Consider the following 19,625-nt stretch of genomic DNA (forward strand, 5'->3'; position numbering starts at 1 on the left):
ACCCAATTACGTGTGTACTCTAGGACATTAAATTAACATATTACCCAGCGGGAACCCCAAAGGGCACCGGGTGCTCGGTTTCGTGTTGCTGATAACATAAATTAATCTCATTCTTATGATGCAAAGTTTGAAATTAGATTTGTCTACTTTTGCACCGTCACCGTCACCGTCGAACGTGAGTCGCAAACTCGCACTCCGCACTCCATCGGTCGGTCCACCATTAATCACCTCTACGCTCTACTCTCGCACCGGTTCCGAATGCATTGGGCTGCTGGCCCAACTGCAACAGCAACGCCCGACGCAACTTAATTAAAAGCAACCGATAACGTCACCTTCGTCGTCGTCGTCGTCGTCGTCGCTATGTCCTTCGCGCCGGTAGACAGCTGTCCGGAAGTCGGAAAAGAAAATTAATTTATCAACCGGCTCTTTTATTTGGGAGCTCACAAAAATGCAATCCTCCGACTCGGGTTGCACATACCCCGGGGAGCATGGAAACAGCAGGTTGAGTGCGGGACCGTGGTAGATGGTAAGAAAATACCTCTAGGGGCGGACCGGCATCCGGTCTCATGGCAAGTTCTGCGTTCCCGGGAAATGTAGCGATCGTGTTGCGGCAAACTTTTCCCGTGTGTGGAATTCACAAAAGCTGCTCGAATATCTCCATCGTTCCGTCGCACTTCGCTAATGCTTATAATCGCACAAATTGGATGTAGAATTAGCAATGCGAGCACCACACGGTGCATGTTACGTTTGTGGAAAATGATTTGCCCATTTGAAATCGAGCACATATGCCTCGCCCCGGGATCTATTATCAGAAGTTTCCATTCTGGAATACTATTCTTAGCAACTCAGACATGGTTCAGATTAAGCCTGAAATTTAAATACCTCGTAAATTTGCGTAACTCTCTTGACGGCCGAGGCGAAACTTCACCCTCAGTCCCGAATGGCCACGCGTTGATTGGGTTAAGAACTTTCTTTTGAAGTACCGCTACTAGTGTCCCGTCCGTCCGTCCGGTACAAAAAGATCACCAAAAAGACCGGGAGAAAATGGGACTGAGATGAGCAAGAAAACCAAAGTTTCCGGACTTGTCGACCGGCCGTTGGATAAGAGCAAAAAAAAGCGACATTCGACTGCCTGGGAGAAACTGGCCAAACCTTTAGCTTTAACTTGTTCGCTGCGGTCGAGTGTTTTTGAAACCTTGCCGTTCTTATCGTTCGCAGGTTTTATCGGGTATGGCATCTCCGAAAGAAAAAGAACCACTAGATCAGCACTGAAACAATAGTGAACCATATGCGACAGAGAGAGAGAGAGAGAGAGAGAAAAATCTCCGCCCTAAGTGCAATGGATAAGACATGTCGAAAACCCACCCAAGACCTAGATGGGCCAAGGTATCGGGACGATAAAAAGGCTTACAGGCGAACTGGCTGAAGGTACACCCCAACCACCCTGCGTTCTGGTCTGTTAGTCAGAATTATGTTGCCGGACGGAGGATGCAAACCGAGGAACAAGGTAATGTTTACCAGGAAGGTCATGAAGTCAGGATATTTTTTAGCGTCGAGTCAAGACGCAAAAAGATTTTGTTTTGCTCTTCTCTTGAAATGGGTGACCTGAGGTGATGCTCTTTAAAATTTAACAGTTCTATAGTTTTTTTTTGCCAAGAAAGCAATAGAACGAGTTTTAACTTGACATTTGACATCCTTCTCAAAATTTCGCTTTTCCAGTTGAAGTTCGTTTTTCATACAAGCCGGGAGACGGCATCTTCGCGACATGGAGAAACATTGTCAATTTTTAACGAATGTTGTAACAACTAAAACATGTAATAAACGGAGCATTCGCCTGCCAAAAGAGAAGAAAAACCGACGGTCGCCGGAAACGGCGGATAAAATAAGAAAGGAAATGCGAAAATAAACTGAATCACCAAATCATAGGAACCAAAGTGAACCGAAGCTTTTCACTAACAAAATACTTACTTACAGTGGCTGGTGTTGTCATGGTGACGCTGCAGGGCAGCACCGCTAGGCCTCCTCGTTGACTAATTACTCTAGTGTTGTTCTTGGTAATAAATTGACTTTGTAATGGACCTAATGAGTTTCTGTGGGCCGCTTTCGCCTCGTTCGAGTCTGAAACGAGAGAGAGAGCGAGCGAAGAGGTGGGTTAGCCGGGGGGCAATGAATGGCACGGAATTTCTATTAGGTTTGGCCGCGGCCAACATGGAACTCGCAGCGCTTCCAGAATCCTGTCCGGAAGATTAATGAGCCTTGGCGACAGATCGTTTCCGTTGTGGGATTAAAGATATGCTCGATTATTATTATTGTTTTCGCCCGGGCGGGCTCTCCTCCTCGAGGACCCACACGCACGCACACATACGCCGGATAATGAAGTTTAAATTTTCCCCCGGAAGACACACACGGATGCCATGCGGTTAGTAATGGGTTTGAAGCCACCGGAGTGCCCTATCGGAAGTGCGTTTCGTCAACTGAGGTGGTGCCCCGTCATCGGCACCATCATCGCCATCATTCAGCGAGATGCTCATCAGCGCGGCTGCAATCATAATTAGAAGGGCTCTTCACTAAACACGGCTTTCCATTTTTTGCTCCCCGCCAAACAACGACGACGACGATCCTTTGGCGGCTGTTTATTGTTGCCACCGAGTTTCGTCGCGATCTTCAGCCGTCAGCGATTGCGGTTATCCACTTCCGGTGGGCGTTTTTATTTCTATTTATTTTACAACAATTAAATCACAAAATGTGACGAACAAGCAGGCGGTTTTATTTTTGGGCGAACGCCCCGGCGAAACGAGGCCGTCCCGCGGAACCGGCACTCTTACGATTTCGGTCCATTTTAGGTCGAGTCTAACAGCATAATGATGGCGTACGTTTGACGAGCGGCTTGCGCGAGTGGGTGGAACAAAAGCAGCACCAAGATAATGATGATCATCGTGATTGTATTAACATTCATTACAACATTTCTTGGGATCCGCCAAATTTCCGTGCCATTAAGAACGCATCAGTGTCGCTGAGCGCGGCCAATGTGTCAGCGCTTTCCCGCGGTGGCTTTTCGCGGTGCCGATGAAAATGGGAAATAAACTGACTCGAAATGGCAAACACGATGCTGACGATGGTGATGCTGATGATGATGATTATGTTTGTTATTACCCGTGGAGTCGAACCCACAGGACAGCTAATTACCGCTTCTTATTGCTCTCGAACCCGGCCTGTTTTTTGGTGCCATTACTTGCCACACGTCACGGCTCCGTTCCGGGTCTTTCTTTATTGGGGGCCAACCCGAATACACATTTCGTGTTAATTTAATTCAATCCCGTTTCCGTTTCGAGCGAACGAGAGTGACATTGTAAAAGTGAGCCCCACATGTCCGCAGGACATCCGCAGTTGAACAAGAGTGCCACGGTTCGTTCGCTCGCTGATAGATGCTTGATTGACGATTACATAGATTCAGTTAATCACGGGCCAATGCCGGTCCAGGGGCACGGACGAGCAATCGGCTTCCATCGGGGAATGCTACCGGGCAGGAAAGAATGCTGCGCAATGTAACCGGCAAATCGGCCGAGTGCTGGTCGGAGGCTCCCATCCACATGGCGCTTGGCATGAAATGAGCAATCAGTTGTTCCAACAGAAATAACGATGGGAATGGGTTCTGGCGCAACATTCCACCGGGGATCGGAACGACGATTGAGTTTAATTGAGCTGGCTATCATACGGGATGCGCTCCACCGAGGAATGTTGCCTCTCGGCACACGGCCAGCCATTGGCAGACGGGAAGAAAGGACGAGCAGCGGGCAGCACTGTTGAAAGACAAATATGGCACGGCGTTTAGGTAAGCGTCGGGCATTCCCAGTGCATTCGAATGAATGTTTAATCAATCCCAGCTCCCCGCGGGCGTTCCGTTTGCACATCATCAGTCCCTGGCGGAGTCGGAGTGCTAGCTTTAACCGGTACGTCATCGAAGGACGCCCATTCTTGAAGATACCAATTGCTTGCCAATTTTGCACCTCATCAAGGGCTACTTTATCATCACGGCCGGCTAGAAGATGGACTGCAGAAGCCACCTGAAAGCATCCTGCCGCGACTGCCGTCCTTGTCCAGCCAGCTGCGACATTTATTGCCTCTTCTGCCGACGCGTCTAGTCCATCTATTTGTCATCGTTCTGCTACATTAACACATTGTCAAACTCAATGGGCCCGCCCGCCTGCTCGTAATCCATTTGTCATCCTCGTGGCTCACAAGAAATCATAACGCCCACCGGGGAGGAGCTCACTACCTACCCGCTCACTACCACAAAAACGCTCGCCCGCCCTCACGCGCTAATGTATGCAAAAATAGTAATTGATTCATTGTTTCCCTGTCACCATTAATCACACCGGCCGGCCAGCCAGCCAGCCAGCCAGCCAGGTTGGACCAACGGCCGTCGTGGTAGGCCCATCGTGCGGCGAAAAAAGGACCTGGTTTTTGGGGAGGTACGGCACATTCTTCGCCGTTCGCCGGGCTGCTGCAAGAAACAATCGGTGCCGGTGTTCGGTGTTATGATAGATTCGAAACATGGTCACATTTTATTGCGCACTCGTGTAGGTAAGGCGGGCCCGTAAGTCATCCGTCCAGCCCCGGGTATCCTGCTGGCGCTAGGTCCGTGCATGTGTTCCAACCAATGCGGGCCAATGCTAGGTGCCCGTTCGTCACTCGCCTTGCCGCCTTCGGAAGGCGAGCACCGGAAGGCAATAAATTATGCAGAGCTTAGTGTCATCTGGAGCCACTGAATGGCTGGTGTGCTGCAACCAGACCTCTGCAAGGAACTCAGGTGCTCCGGAACCTCAGGTGCTTGGCGAGTGCCAACTGGAGAATTGCTTCACTTCTGTACAATAGTTTGTAAGAATAAAAAAAGCCCCGAACAGGCATGCCGTGTCGCCGGAACGTGTCAACCTCTGAGTCCCCGGTTGCGTCCTTTTCTCGAACGCGGACCATTAGTTCTCTCCGCTGTGCCTCCGCTTTTAAATTGTTGATTTGGGAGCCATTTTGCGCTCCGGAATTAAGAAATTCGCTTTTAATGAAGCACCCTCCAGGGGACCGCGGCTCCAGAAAACCTTGTGCCCTTCGGACCCACCCGCCGGTGCTCTATGGTTTCAGTTCACCACAGAAGCTCACAGAAAGAAACGGAAAGGAACCGCACCAACGACACGGTGCTGATGGGGATATCCACGTCTTAGTGGTTTCGCGCCCCACAATCTGGGGTGTGGACAAGAAATGTTACGACAAGAAGAGCCACTTACCAGCCAGTGGCGCTGCATAATGCACGGCAAACCAGCCGGCCGGCGCGGAAGTTTTTAATTAATGGGCCAGTTGTAAGGAAGAATCACAAATTTTAATTAGACGATAAGATTGGCCAGAAAGTAGTCGGCCACCGGGAAAGTGTCCGCGTTACCCGCGAAAGAGTCTCGAGTTGTGCTTTGGGCTGGAAGGACACCTTGACACCAGTCGGCGTAATTGCTACGCAGGCGGCTAGACCTGTAGGAAACCCTGACGGAGGCCACCATGCATTAGATGACGCCAGCATCGTAATAACGTTTGCGACTTCCCGACAGGATTTCCTTATCGGCGCGGGCGCTCAAATCACTCCATCAGTGCGACGTGCGTGTCATGCGTCGAATTTATCGACAACAATATTTTATGTGGCACATGATGATGCGCCTGTGCCTGTGCCGTCTAATGGACCACCGAACCGCGGACGAAGATCATGAAGCTGTGATAAATTAAGATGAGTCACAAAAGCTACCCACCACGGAACGGCCAGGCATGGGATACATTTTATGATTATTTAAATGATTGTCCTTTTGCGGTGATCACAATAAATATTCCGGCACCGATCGTTCGCCCCGCTGACACGGTGACGGTGCCACCTTTTTATCCCTTCCTACATGTCGTCCGCCCACCGATCCATCATTCGCTGGCCGCCAGCCGTTTGGGGAAAAGCGGCCTCGAGCAACACAAACGGGCCAAACACAACAACAAATATGGTGGACATCGTGAATTGTATCGCGCGCGTGTGGCGTTCTAAATCATACTTTTCATCCTCTTTTTTTATTGCCACTTATTTTTCCATGTCCACATTTGGGGCCTCCTCGTTTTCGGGTGGGGCGCTCGGTGGAAAACCGGATCCTTCGCATTCGCTCTCTCTGACGCTCGTTCTCTGTCGGATCGGGAACGTGCCGTGGTGAGCTTTGTTCTATGCGTGCGTATGCTGGTTCTATCTGTGTGAGAGAGTGCCATCTCAAGGCGGCGAGCTGCTAAAGGATAATCCTCGGCCATCGGTACGCGATCACAACGCAACGGCACGTTGAATGGCCCCGTTCGGTCGTTGGGTTCTAGAAGATTTATCATATCCTTCAAACGTGAAAGTCACTTTATCCTGCCGCTGCTCCTGGCTCCTGGGGGGGTTCCAGGGGGATCATAAATCTTGTGCGCCCTGGCCCTGGCCTGGGAAGCCAGGTTACAAAGACACGAGTGAGTAGGGTGGAAGTAACAAAAAAAACGGAAGGCTCCACACAATGACATTTTTCTCCCCCAAAAGCCCCAAACCCGCAGCGGCCCGCAGCGGTGTTGCTGAGCGCTTGGCTCGATCCGCAAGCAAATGAATGTCGTCCTCCGGGCCCCGGCGTCCCCAGTTCCGGTGGCAAAAAATATGATGATCTCCTGTGATGAGTGAACGAAAGTTAATCATCTGAATGATGATTGGGTCAAACGAGCGGGAAAATTGATCCCTTTCCGCGGAAGCCTTTCAGCAGGCCGGGCCTGACGATGGCACTGCCCATTGCCCGGGCTGACGTTGGCACACTCGAGCGTCTCAAGGATCTCAGGTGGTTATTTTACTTAGGTAGCCCAGTCCCCGGTGTATTTGTGGAAAGGTTAATTTGAGGTTTTACGTGCCACACTACTTTACGCGGTGCTCTGTTCCGTTCCTTGATTGAAATACATTTTCTTAGAAATGTCGTTTAATTATTTACGCCTTCGAAGCCCAGTCCCAGGAAATCCTTGTGACCGCGGTGGCGGCATTAGCGAAAATCGAACGATTGTGAAATGGCAAACCGAAATCGATGCTACCCAGTCGAAGATGAATGTTTTATGAAGACCGCGCCGGGTGTAGGCTGTTTGCGAAGCCGACCAGACGCCGTGCACCGGAAGCACCGACGGTCTTCGTTGTGTATTTCGGGGATGTATGTGTTTGGTCTCGGCCTCACGGTCACCGCCAAGAGTACGAGCCATAAATACCAAACGGCAGTTTGTCCAAGTTTGGCGTTCGAAAGTCCAACCGACGCCGTCCAACCTTCCACCATTAGTGCTCCACCATTTGCCAGTAATGAATGAGGCGCGGCACGCAAACGCGACCAGTATGTTCCGTTCTGCAGGGAAGCAGGGACTGTCGTTTTGTTGCCAACGGCCGAAACGATAGCCCTTTTTATCGTACCAAACTAAGGCTCATCTTCTTGAAGTTGCATCTGCATTGGCTGCCATATTGATTTTGGCTACAAATTGGGGATATTACGAAACAAACTGTATTCAGTGGCCAACAAAACAAAGTTCATACTCAGAACGTTTGGATGTGAAAATATCTCTTTTTCAATTTTTGCATCTATTTCCATCGTTTTCTCCGGTATCTAATGTCATATGTTTTGATAATAAAAAATGCAGAATAAAGGATGACAAACGCGTGATTTAGAATTTATAAGAAATTTTTTTTGTTTGCAGCAGCAGTTTGTCAGATAATGAAAATGCTTAAATATTGTAAGTGAACTGATGAAAAATATCAACTATTCATAAATTTGAGTTTTAATTACAAAAGTAATAAGGATATTGAAAACATATTTGACAAAGCTAAACAGCACTCAACTGAATAATCAAAGGCTATGAAAGTGAAGGTCGTGTTAATATGAGCGGCCGAAAGAAATCAACACCAAAACGAATAAATAAACGCAAATCGAACATATCATCTAAAAATCCTCTTCTATTTGCCAAAAAAATTCTATTTGCTAAAAATCCTCTTCCATTTGCTTTTTTTCCTTAAATTTGCAAGTTAAAGGCCTTTTCTGCTGTTGACTCGAAAGCTTATTGAATAAGAAGTAATTATTCGGAAAAGAAATCTTCGTAGTGATAAGGATAGTATACAGCAGTCAAAGTTGAAGTTAAGTTAAATCTTTTATTTTGTTGAATTGTTTTGTTTCATTTTAGTCACTGTAATAAAGCTTCGCTCAGTTAGTCGTTCTATTAGTTTTAGAAACATCATTGTCGATCTAAATAAGCAATTTTGAAAGGTTGGTAACTCGTTAGCGTAACATAACATAGAACACTAATTTCGACATTGATTGAATTATTTATAGTATGTTTCACTAGTCAGCCTAAGCCTGTAATTTGATCTACAGTTCTACAGTTCAACAAACCTCAAGCAAATGGATCACCCAAAATAATGGGGAAAAAGCTGTGCGAACGGCAAACATGCTTTTCTTCCACGAATTCAATACGTAAACCAAAGTGGCCTTGAACACATTTAACCTCCTACTCAGCAAGTCTAATAAGCTTCAATTCTGTCAATTTCCCATTCCTGCGTCTACCCCGTCGGTGGGAGCTCTATCGGTGGACCAGAACAATCCGTACCGTCAGCAAGGTTTTAAATCAAAATCCCATTAATGCAGCATCATCGCATGGAGGACGAACGAAGCGAGTTAGGTAAGATGCTCTTATTATGCCAAACGAAGACATGCTGATGCGGCAACTGCATGCCAGGGACAGTTGCTAACGTGTAACGTCGGTCGGTTCCATACCAAACGAATCGTAACTTTTCCCATTCAGTAGGTTATCTTCTGGAAGACCGTAGCTTCTGCCATACGCTGCGGTTTCGGCCATTCGCTGAACACTGCTGGTCCAGCATAATTTGACCATAAAACCTTGGCCCTGTCTGTTACACAGTTCGAGCGCCCACGGCTAGTCCTAATGCGTGACTGTTAATTCAGCTTTGTGGATCACTCATTTTTGGCCCACTTTCTAAAGAACCCACTTTTTTCATTCCCACCCTTATCCCACCTTAGATGTCCTTTCGCTTAACTTTAGGTCGATCCCTGATCCCGCCCCGTGCCGTGATAAGATAGAATAAGTTCGAGGACACTTAGCAAGGATCGTAAATTTGACACCTCATTCTTCCGGCCCCTTTTTTTAGGGGTTAGTGTGAACCGAAAGCCACCAGGAAGTTGGGACCTTCCTCAAATCCTCCAATTCATTAGCATACAAATGTCGCTGATAATGTTACAAACGGCTACAAGGCAAGGTGAGGCGAACTCTTTTCTGATTCCTGATTACAGGTGAACAACCCGGAATTACAAACGGTACCCGCCCCGCCCCTCCGGAATCTTGTTCGGAATCTTTCGCAAAGAACGTGAAAACTTTGGCGCTATAAATATCGCATCCCGGCCGCTGTCCTGCTGCTGGGGCATTCCATAAAACACCAGAACGCCAGACTGAACGCAAAATCTGCCAAACGATCTTGAGATGAAGAAGAGCTGAACCGAACGGAGCCAAAAAAAGGAGGGAAACCAGGAAAAGCAAATCCTAAAATAAAAGGGTTCGAGCCCGGATCGCTTCCGCCCCGTGTTGGGCGGGGTGTAAAGTGAGATGAAAAGTTTTCCGCGTCCCACGCGCCCATCGAAGGGCCGGCGCGTCAGACGTGATCCGACCGCCGGCTGCTCATCTTATCTTAGCGAGCTCCCGTGCAACACTGCCCTGGCCAGCCGTTCGAAGGACGTTTGATTCCTCGATGGACGAAAAATTCCTGATCGAAAGGTAAAGATTAGCCCCCTTTTGCCCCTGCGAAAGTATTTTCCATCCACTGAGCTGCCAACCCCGGGAAAGTTACCTGACTCCCGGCGGACCACGGGCGGCCCAGACTGATCAGAGCTTCGGACACCGACGAACCAGAGGGATTAGGGACCGTAATTGATGGATTTTAAAGTTTGACCTTTTCTCTCGTCGGCCCCACCGGATGCACCGTTAACCTTTCGACCGGGAACCGGAAACCAACCGGCACGTGAGTGAACTCTTTAATCGTGGCTTCGGTAAGTACAGCGAACGACCGGGCATCAGGACCATCGCGAAATAAATCATTCATTTCCCGGGCGTTCCGGAATCCAGTCGATTGAAGTTACAACGCTCGGCCCGGGCCAAGTGCCAACGATTCGCGCGATGGTCTAGCGTTTTTTTCCGATTCCACAAACAATCGATCTCCCACCGAACCGAATCGTTTGCTTGCACAACTGGTATTAGGAAAATATCAATCGTTGGCCACAAAAAGTGGCGCCGCGGGGGTATCCGCATTTAGCGTCGGAATGTCCTTTTGCTATCAAAACAACCGACCCGGTGGTAAACATGGTGGCCACCCGGCGGACCTCGAGACAGATGATGCTTAAATGATGCTTAACGTAGCACCAAAAAAGAGAGAAAGAGATACAGAGAGAGAGAGACAAAGAGAGAGAGAGTTGTTTGTTCTACTGGAATCATGTTCGATGAGCAATCCGCCCAGGCCCCCTTGCTGGGTCCCTGGATGCTATGCTTAGTCAGCGCTGCAGGAGCGAGCCAGGACATCAGACAACCAGCGTGGCCGGGTTACGCTCCGTTGCCCTGAAACAACTCGGCCTCCTTGCCCCAAAAAGCACTCCGCATCCTTATCTCGCATCGATATACCGATGTGACGGATGAGAGCAATCCATTCGGCTCCGTTTGCGGTCACCGCCGTCCCGGGGCTCAGACGACAAGACGTCCGTCTTACGGCCGACCGGCCGGCTTGATGCGTGATTCATTCGGCTGGAAAAGATAAATTGGAACCGGCGACGACCCCCGGTAAGGACAATAAGCGGGCGACCAATATCACCACTAAATCGCTCGGCAAAGGACCGACCGACCGCCAAAGCCGCTCCGGGGAAGTGTTTGCGCGCACACTTCCGGTAGGCGACACTCGGCTTGCGGCCAGAAAAACAGGGTCACATCCGGTTACGATTACCGAAGCAAAGTTTATGAGTGTGTCGTCCGGCGAAAGCCTTCACCGGAACCCTTGGAAGGCCGGGCCCGGGCAAAACGGAGCCAGTGATTAGATGTCATGTGCAATTAATAGCGAAAAATCCCTCGGAAGCCCGCGTCTCAAGCGTCGGGTCGGGTCGTGGTCCCGAAAAAGCGGGAGAAAGATAAACATTTTCCTTCGGTTACTTTTCTTGTTTGCGCTTGCGTTTGTGATAAGGACACTGAGCTGAGGACGAAGTGTATTAGCAGTGAACGAGGGTTTGCGGAACAGATTTATGGCAGGGAGCTGAAACTGTCCTTTTGGATAAATTATTTCCGGCCAACGCTCGGTGTGTGACGTTTTGCTTAGAAGTTGTTATTTTTACGATAACATACGTAACACGCAGGTTTGATCCCGAGCAGGACCACTAAATTGTTTTCTTTCGACTTTGGTGCGACCGACGCCATATACTGTTTGTAGAATGATGAGCTTCAGCATTCAATCAAGTTCATGCTCAAAATATTATAACTTTACTGACAGTAATCAGGAAGCCACTTCCATAAAGCGATTTTCATTGTGATGCTAAGATTGATTAAAACATTGGACAAAATAGATGCATTACCAATTTTCAGGCTCCTAAAAAATATAATCCAAAGCTGACAGATTCAATGTCATTCGAATGGTGTTCGTCAACGAATGAATTGCTTAATGAACTCATGTTACGAATTTAATTCTAATAAAAGATGAAATAAACCACATAACCAGATATTAAAATGTATCATTTGTTACATCTCACTTCATTTCATGAACTTTGTTACAGCTCATTAAAGCCAGATCCGTACGATCTGCAAGCATGTCGAGGGTTGTGTCGACGCGTGAATTATTTTTGGCACGTTTAAACAACCGCTATCGACTGGCTGCCGGCGAGGTTTTACTAACTAGCTCCTCGAGACACCGCAAGCCAACCTGACCGCAGTTAACCCGCCGGCTGTTATCTCTACATTTTCGCTGCTCCAATTATCAGAACTGAGTGGATGTTTTTGTTCGACCCACGGGCACGGAGAGCAATTAATAAAACTTTACCACTAGCATAACAAACGCGGTGGCACCAACCGCACGGGGGCCACTGGAGACCCGTGGGGTATGTTACAAATTTTCCCAACTCAACCAGGGAATATCGTTTTCGCGATGCGAGCCACATTACAGTGTGCGCTTCACCCCTCCCTGGAGGGCTGCTGTTTGCGCTGCTGGCTTAACCCTTGGCGTCAGGGTCGAGCCCTGGCAGCGTGTCGTCGATGCGTAGGTCTCGCGGATGATGTGGGTCTCGCCGGGTCCTCGATCCCCGGGAAGTGGGTGGCCATAACTTTGCCAGCGAAATTGAATTTGAATTCAATTTGATGCAATTTACTGGTGCTGCCTACGGGCCATCGGGACACCGTGATTAAGCGGGCAACCCTTCGCATGTGTAGGCGATCATGTAGCTACGGGTGGCCATAACGAACCTCATTAATTAATCCTGTTTGACTGCAGCAGCCTAAGCGCCACCGAACGCTTCCTTCGACAACAGCCGGCCGTACGGTTGGCTTCCGACCGAATGAAACCCTTGCCGTGCTGATCTCCGCATGCTGGCGGAGAGCATAATTATTCGTCCCACCATGGCGCCCGGTGAGTTTTACCGTCTGCTAGGTTCATGTGTCACTCATCGTCACCTTTATGGCAGAGTCTGGTAGCGACTTCAATGATTCGTCATTAATCGAGCTGCGTCGTTCTTTTAGGACTTAATCCTGCAAACAAGAAAAACCCATCCAGGTCCCTATCGCAAGCTGGCAACATGAGCGATAGAGGGCACCGAACAGACGATCTTCCGGTTGCCTGGTTTCGTGATGCCTCCAAAACTGATACTTCCGCAATACTCGGAACGGTCGGTCTCGACATTCAATCGACAGCGACCGAGAATTGTTTCCCCGAACAGCGTACATGGTTGGCTCCATGGAAAACCAGAAGTTCGGACGTTTCCATCACGAAGCCCTCGTGAGTAGCTGGAATTCATCAGCGTCTGTCCACGGTGCCGGTGCAGCGAGCCGGAAGGCGGAGATCCAATAGCTGTCGCAGAACTGAGCCTGTGTACCAACCGAGCCTGGAGTTCCTGCGAAATATGCTTTATTATTAAAGCAACCTTCCTAAAACTGAGACCGCCACAGAGAGTGTGACCACTTTCGTACCCAAACGAGCAGAACAAGCAACGAATCAGGTTGGGTTTTTCGGTCGAAGCGAAGCGAAGTTTTGACCCACGAGGGAGGTTCGAAAACTTTTGCGACTTGCGTGTTTTATCAAAAAATATTGGTTTATTCATGAATACTTATTCTCTCCCCTTCAAAGTAGTCCCCATCAGATATTTACGACAAGAGGTATTGAAATTTCGGATAACTCCGTTGTTTTCAGTCGATTTCGACAAATGAACAATATTTTTTTAGGATACAAAATGCCGTTCATTGGTGATTTACTCAAAATACAATATCATTCAAATGACTGCCTCCATCAACCACACAAAAAGCGGGCATTTTTCATAGTACTTGACATTTACGCCCGAATGCAGTAAGCAGTAATGTTCGCTGTTGCGGACATTACAATGTTAGCTTTCAGTTCTTCAGTGGTCTTCTGTTGGCTGACATAAACTTTACTTTTCAAATCGCCCCACAGAAAGAAAGTAAGAAAAATTCGGTAACAATAAGCACGCACAATTTTCACGGTTGAACGATTATATTCAATGTAAAGCGAAATAATTTTAGTCTGCTTTTTGACGTAAATTGGTTAGTAATTTAAAACGGCATAGACTATTGTTTTAGAATCTGGCAAATTTGTCAAAACTGACTGATAAATGGCGGAGTTATTTAACATTTTAATATCCCCTGTCACAAATACGCATCCTGTACAATCCTTAAAAACGTTTTTAACAATCCTTAAAAATTCAAATAACATTGTTTGTGATCTTGTTCTTATCCTTTTTCGACGCCATCTTTATCTGCTTAAACGTAGCGTAGCATCGTGCTTTAAAAAAAACCAAAGGATTCAGATCTCACATCGTTCACATCTTCTGGACCCTCTAAAACCATTTTGAACCATCAATAAACGCAAAATTTTTCTTGCAAAATTTGCTAAAGTTAATTCGAAGATGAAACAAAATACGTCCAAGCAAATCAGCCTTCAAAAATTGACTGATTACTCAAAATGCTATTCAACATAACTCCCGAAACTAATCGAACATCGAATATACGCCACCCGCCGAAAGTCGCAAGACTTTTTGAATAGCCGTAATCGCCATAATTCGTCACTATTACTGCACCACCGATGGACGGTGCAAATTCGGTGCTCACGGCGTGAATCACGGGAGTGGTGAAATTTATTGGCACAACACACCCTCCGAACCGAGCCGATCGATTGATGGACGACCCGTTTTTCCCGGTGCTCGCCCGACACGCTGGTGACGCTGGCTGGTCCCGTCGTCCCGTATTAATAAATCATCCAACCAAACGGACCCACTCGAAGGCACTGACATTCGCACAAATTGCAACTGCACCTGCACCGCTTGCAGCGATCATCCGCACTTACCACGAATCGCCGGGTTGGTGTTAGCGGGCTCGGCACGCTACGAAGTTCCGTAACCGTGTCCTTGGCCGCTCGGGTCCTTGCTCGGGCTCCAGCCATCACTCAACCCCCGTGAACCGTGAGCCATCATTTCCTGCCTTTTTGTTCGGTTTTCCTTTCAATCACGCTACGACTTGCGCCATTTCCATTGTCCGTTTCGTTTTTGCTCGCTTCGCCTTGCTGTCGTCGTTTTCGTCAAAAATTTCGTAAACTTCAAATTGGTGCCATGGTCCCCACTTTTTTTTTGGTGGCGCACCCACTGACACCCCAACAAATGCAGTTGCGGTGCGATGCAGGCACTTCGGGTTGCGGATTGTTTTCCTTCGTTCTTGCGCCTCGCTGCGATATAGCCGTCGCCGACGGGCCTCAGCCGATCGATCCGGCTAAAGTGGGTTTTGTGTTTCGGTGACATCGAGCCTTTGAGTTTTCCATCCCCTTTTTTATCCTTTGGCTTGCTGTCAACGGGAAGCGTTTCTTCGTAGCCCCAGCCCCGGGTTTCACGTCGGCGTTCCCTACTTTCTTGAGCTTGGGCACAGTTTTATCCCATTTTCGTCTGCAGTCGTCAACGGCCAATGAGTGCTACTTTCACACGCCGCACCAGCGAACCCACTGAAAGTATCCCCATTGGAGTCCGTTGTTCCAACCCGAAGCTGCCCGGATCCCGGAGCGAAGAATGGCTAGAATCTGCTTCTCGGCACTTCGTCAGTATGCTTCGCCAGATTTTTAGTCATACAACATGCAACGGCACGGAGAATGGCGTCGGACGGCGATGGCTCAATCCGTTCGCGATTGTACGACGCAATTCAATTTTGTCGTTCATTGTACCTTTTTCGATTAGCTCCTTCGTCCTCCGGCTCTGGCGAATCACGGGCTTCACCCGAGTAATGTCGAATTCTGCATTTTCACTGTCGACACTCGCCGTGCGGTGTGACTTTTGGTAAGGCGAAACGATGTTTTTACCATTTGTTACCAATCCAATCGATCGGGAGAATCATTTTGTATGTTCCGTACGCCAACTCCGTTACTTCGGTGTACGGTTCACGGTCTGTAATCGATTCGGAATCCACTCCGTAAGCGATTATTGCTCATCGCTGGTTGTTACCTTTCGAACCAGGGGACATGCAAAAACAAACTTATCATACTCGGAACGAATCCATCTATCAGCCGGCCCAGCGACGGGGCCAGCCTATGTTTGCCCTCAACGTTTTCCCCTCGTTGTCACTGTGTCAGTGATTTATTACATCGACTGATTGTTGATCGAGATTACACTACACATCAAGCCGGGGCCGGCCCGGGTGAATCCTTGACGTGTGGCAAGCGACTAGCAAATTAAGCAATCAGCGCACGGTGCTCCTCGACGGGCGCGAGATTGCAAAATTTTCAAATATCATCACATTAATGGACTTCCCAAGGCGCACTCCGGTTGTGGGCGAGTATTTTTGTGCATTCACAAGAACGTTGCCAATTACTGGCAAAGGGCTTTCGTTACGTTGGCACGGAGCCGAACGGTGCTCAGGCAGATTTCGCCGGGCACTTTTATCATCCGGCTTATCGGCGTCGGCTCAGGCTCTTTCCGGCCCTGGAGGTCCTTCTATGCAAACGAACCCACCTCAAGTGACACTTTTCGGCGCACGGCGACGACAGACACCAAAACTTCTGTGAAGTCGAGAGAGAGAGAGTGAGAGCCGGGAAGCCGAAAAGGACCGCGGGCGACAAGCGGCCAACATGTAAGTGTGCGAAGGAGTCGAAACGAGGAAAAAAATAGGCCCGAGAAAATGCGAAAAATGGCTGACGCGCGTTGGAAAATGTTTGTGGCCTCAAACTTCCTCAGCACATTTTTTACACACCGTTCCGCCACGCGGTCCGCCGCGCATTTCCTGTCCGACCCCCGCACACACACATACACACATACGGTCGGTTTATTAACGCGCCCTGTTTCCTGCTGAACGAGGCTAAACGAGAGAGAAAGAAGCGCCAACTAGGGAATAGGCTCCTTCAGTGGGGCAGTTTTGCTGTCACGGGCGCGAGGGGAGGAAAACCCGGCTCCGACACGGCAAAGGAGTAACCGTTTTCCAGGCACACATACATACACCCACCCGACGACCCATTTTACACATGTTCATTACATACTATCAAAATTCCACAATCTTCATCTTGCCATCCGGCGGTGGGCTTTGGGGTGCGCGTGCAAAAGGACCTGCATTTCGTCCCACCGACTGACCCCCCCTCCGGTGGGTGGGAATTTCGGAAAAGTTTGCCACCCAACCGCCGGCCCGGATAGCGCCGGAAGGCAGCTCCGGGTTGCGCAACCCGGAATCGGAAATGTGCGCCCGACCGGCGGGTTGCACCGAAACTCTCGGCATCACTCGGGGCGCTGAAACAATACAGCCCCCCTTGCGTCCCCTCCCCGTCACAAGGATGTAACTTTTGTGACCTCCCAAGTGGGCACCTCCGGCAGGCAAAAAAGCGTCCGCGCGAAGCGTTGTTTGGCCGGCACTGTAATGGAGTCCTTTAGGCGGCTCGCACAGCCTGCCTTTTTTTTCGCACGCGTCCTGCCGATCGACTGATGCTCTCAGTTTCTTCGGGGTCCTCGGGGTCCTTCGTTGAGAAAGTTATTTTTTCTTCCACCGACAGTGAACCGGGAATCCACCTGCACACGTACGCACGGGCCCCACACTCCAGCATTCCAAGGATCGCTAGGCTAATAGCTTGACACCCCGGCGAAGCCCGGCGACGATGAAGCCATGGTGCGCTGCGGCGAACACAGTGTTTTGTTTGTGTTGTTGCGTGCACGGCGAGCTCAAAGTTCGTTAGTGCGTCCTTCGGCGAGGGGCGAATGTTTGAGTTTGCTGTTGCGCGCTCACAAGACGACAACCTTGTCCCTCCCCCCGGAGTCCGACCCCTGCTGCGGTTTGGGGCTATTGTGTGAAGAAGGAGTTTAAAATACAAACTTTATCTTGTTCGCCAACAACGGGCGCCACCCTTTCTCTAGCGTGGCACTCGGGGAACTATGGTGGGCCATGTTAAACATGGCCACGCGGTAAAACGGGGATTTCATTGTGGCCTTTGTACGAAACACACACCCATTACGGATTGGTTGTCGTGTCGTGTCGTGCGCCCGCTACGTGATTGGGCTCGAAATCTAAAAATAAATCTGCTTTCATTAACCAACGCTATCAGCTCCTATCAGGCGCACTGAAATGAAAAGCATCCTTTTAATAGCACTGATGTCCGAAGTTCCGAATCTGTGCCGAAGCAACAGCTCCACTCATAAACACCGCCGGGCGTTGAAATGATCACACAATTCCACCTCAAACTGTAACTGAAAATTCGGTCCCGCTTGTGAAACACAAACTTCGCAACCGCGAACCGCAGCGGAAGCTGTAGCACCCCCCCTGGGCGGGTTGGTCGTTCGTCAAAACTCCAATCGAACAACCCGTGGGGCCGTGGGTCTAAATCAATTTTCCGCAAACGGCGCGCGCGGGACGACGGCAGATGAAAGCCCGTCCAACCCCGGGAAAGGTAACAAAATTCAGTTTCCACGAAAAACAGAGTCATAATTATTCGGCGCCGAGAGAGAGAAAGAGAGACAGATAGGGAGGGAAAAAAGTGCCCGTGTTTGCGCAAAACTTTCCAAGGAGCCCCCCCGGGGGCCCGGATGTTCTGTTCGGGCCGCCCCGTTTGTGTTCGATTCGCGCCTTCGGGCCCCGGAAACCACGGTGCGTGCGGACGCCGACCGCAGCGAACCGAAATGTAATTAATTTATCCAATAAGTCTTCCCCAGCTCAATGAAAGTCAACCTTCCGGCGGAGAAAGAATGGCGCCCGGTTTTAGCTGGGAGGGCAATTTTAATGAGCTGGAACTGTTTTTTGCGCTCAACCGTGCCTCGAGGCCTCGAGGCCCTATCAACGCCACCCGGTTCCGTCGCCACTGGCAAGGGGGAAAATCTAAGTCCCTCCATGGCCGTGGGTCAGGGTACCGAAAACAGCGCCCACAGCTTGTCACTTGCCAGGTTGAAAAATAATGAACCCCGGTGACGGTTAAATTGTTTATTCCGAATCAATTATGCCACCGGTTCCCTCGGTTTGGGGGACCCCCGGGTTTCGGGGGTCCTTGTTGCTTTGTACCAAGGTTCAAGGGCACCCGGCATGCGTACGATCAATATTCGGTGTGTGTCCCCGACTCGGGCCCGAGTTGGTAAACAAATCGTTGCGTAAATGATTGAAGCTCATGATTCATGTACAGCGTAGGAACGCTAAATTATCTATCCGAACCCGAGGTGGCTCGTTTCGGTCGCGCATCTCTGGCCAGCAGAAACATGTCGAAACCCTCGGTGCCAGCAGCGGATGCATATTTATTATTAACACGCGTTTGACTCATACAAACAACCAGGCGTCTCCATCGTGAGCCACCAGGCGTCTCCATCAGCCACGAGTCAGGCTTACCTTTTCTTCGATGCCGCCCATTGTTCGGCAGATGATGATTATCTAGAAAGTATCCGTCCAGCGAGTTGAGCAGGGTGAGCAAATACACTAGCACCAGCTTTTCTAGCCACATTTTCCCACCATCCGGCGGCAGCACCCCGGTGGCCGGGGTGTGCCGAGCAGTTGAATCGGAGGAATCGGACACTCACACACCGGCGGTACCAGCGGCCGTACAGCCAGCACAAACCGGGACGCATCCACCGAACGGCCGAGACATGAACGGCGCTTCGTTTTAACTTTCTCACCTTTCTCACCGCACTCACGTTCACTTGTCACTTCACCGTCTTCACCGTTCCGGGACTTGCTGTACTTATTACTTTTATTATTATTATTTGGCAGCCTTCCGTTGGAAAGTGTCTCAACGTGGCAGGTCGATATATGTTTATGATTTTTATGTGTATTTTTCTCTCTTAAGCTGCCGCTATTACGCTCCTGGTTCACCTGGTGCTTAG

The 19,625-nt window shown here is 49.4% G+C and overlaps 1 protein-coding gene across 1 annotated transcript in view; it reads right to left on the reverse strand.

The window, feature by feature from the left end:
• LOC131216830 (uncharacterized) overlaps positions 1–19,246 on the reverse strand; it is a 35,627-nt gene extending 16,381 nt beyond the window's left edge. The window contains exons 1-2 of the mRNA XM_058211415.1: positions 19,135–19,246; positions 1,973–2,118 (exon numbers count right to left, since the gene is read on the reverse strand). Of these exons, the coding sequence (XP_058067398.1) occupies positions 1,973–2,118; positions 19,135–19,246 (258 nt within the window). The remainder of the gene's footprint in view (positions 1–1,972; positions 2,119–19,134) is intronic.
• Positions 19,247–19,625: the final 379 nt, after the last annotated feature.

This window comes from Anopheles bellator, chromosome 1 (genome assembly GCF_943735745.2).
Source record: "Anopheles bellator chromosome 1, idAnoBellAS_SP24_06.2, whole genome shotgun sequence".
NCBI classification, from domain to species: Eukaryota; Metazoa; Arthropoda; class Insecta; order Diptera; family Culicidae; genus Anopheles; species Anopheles bellator.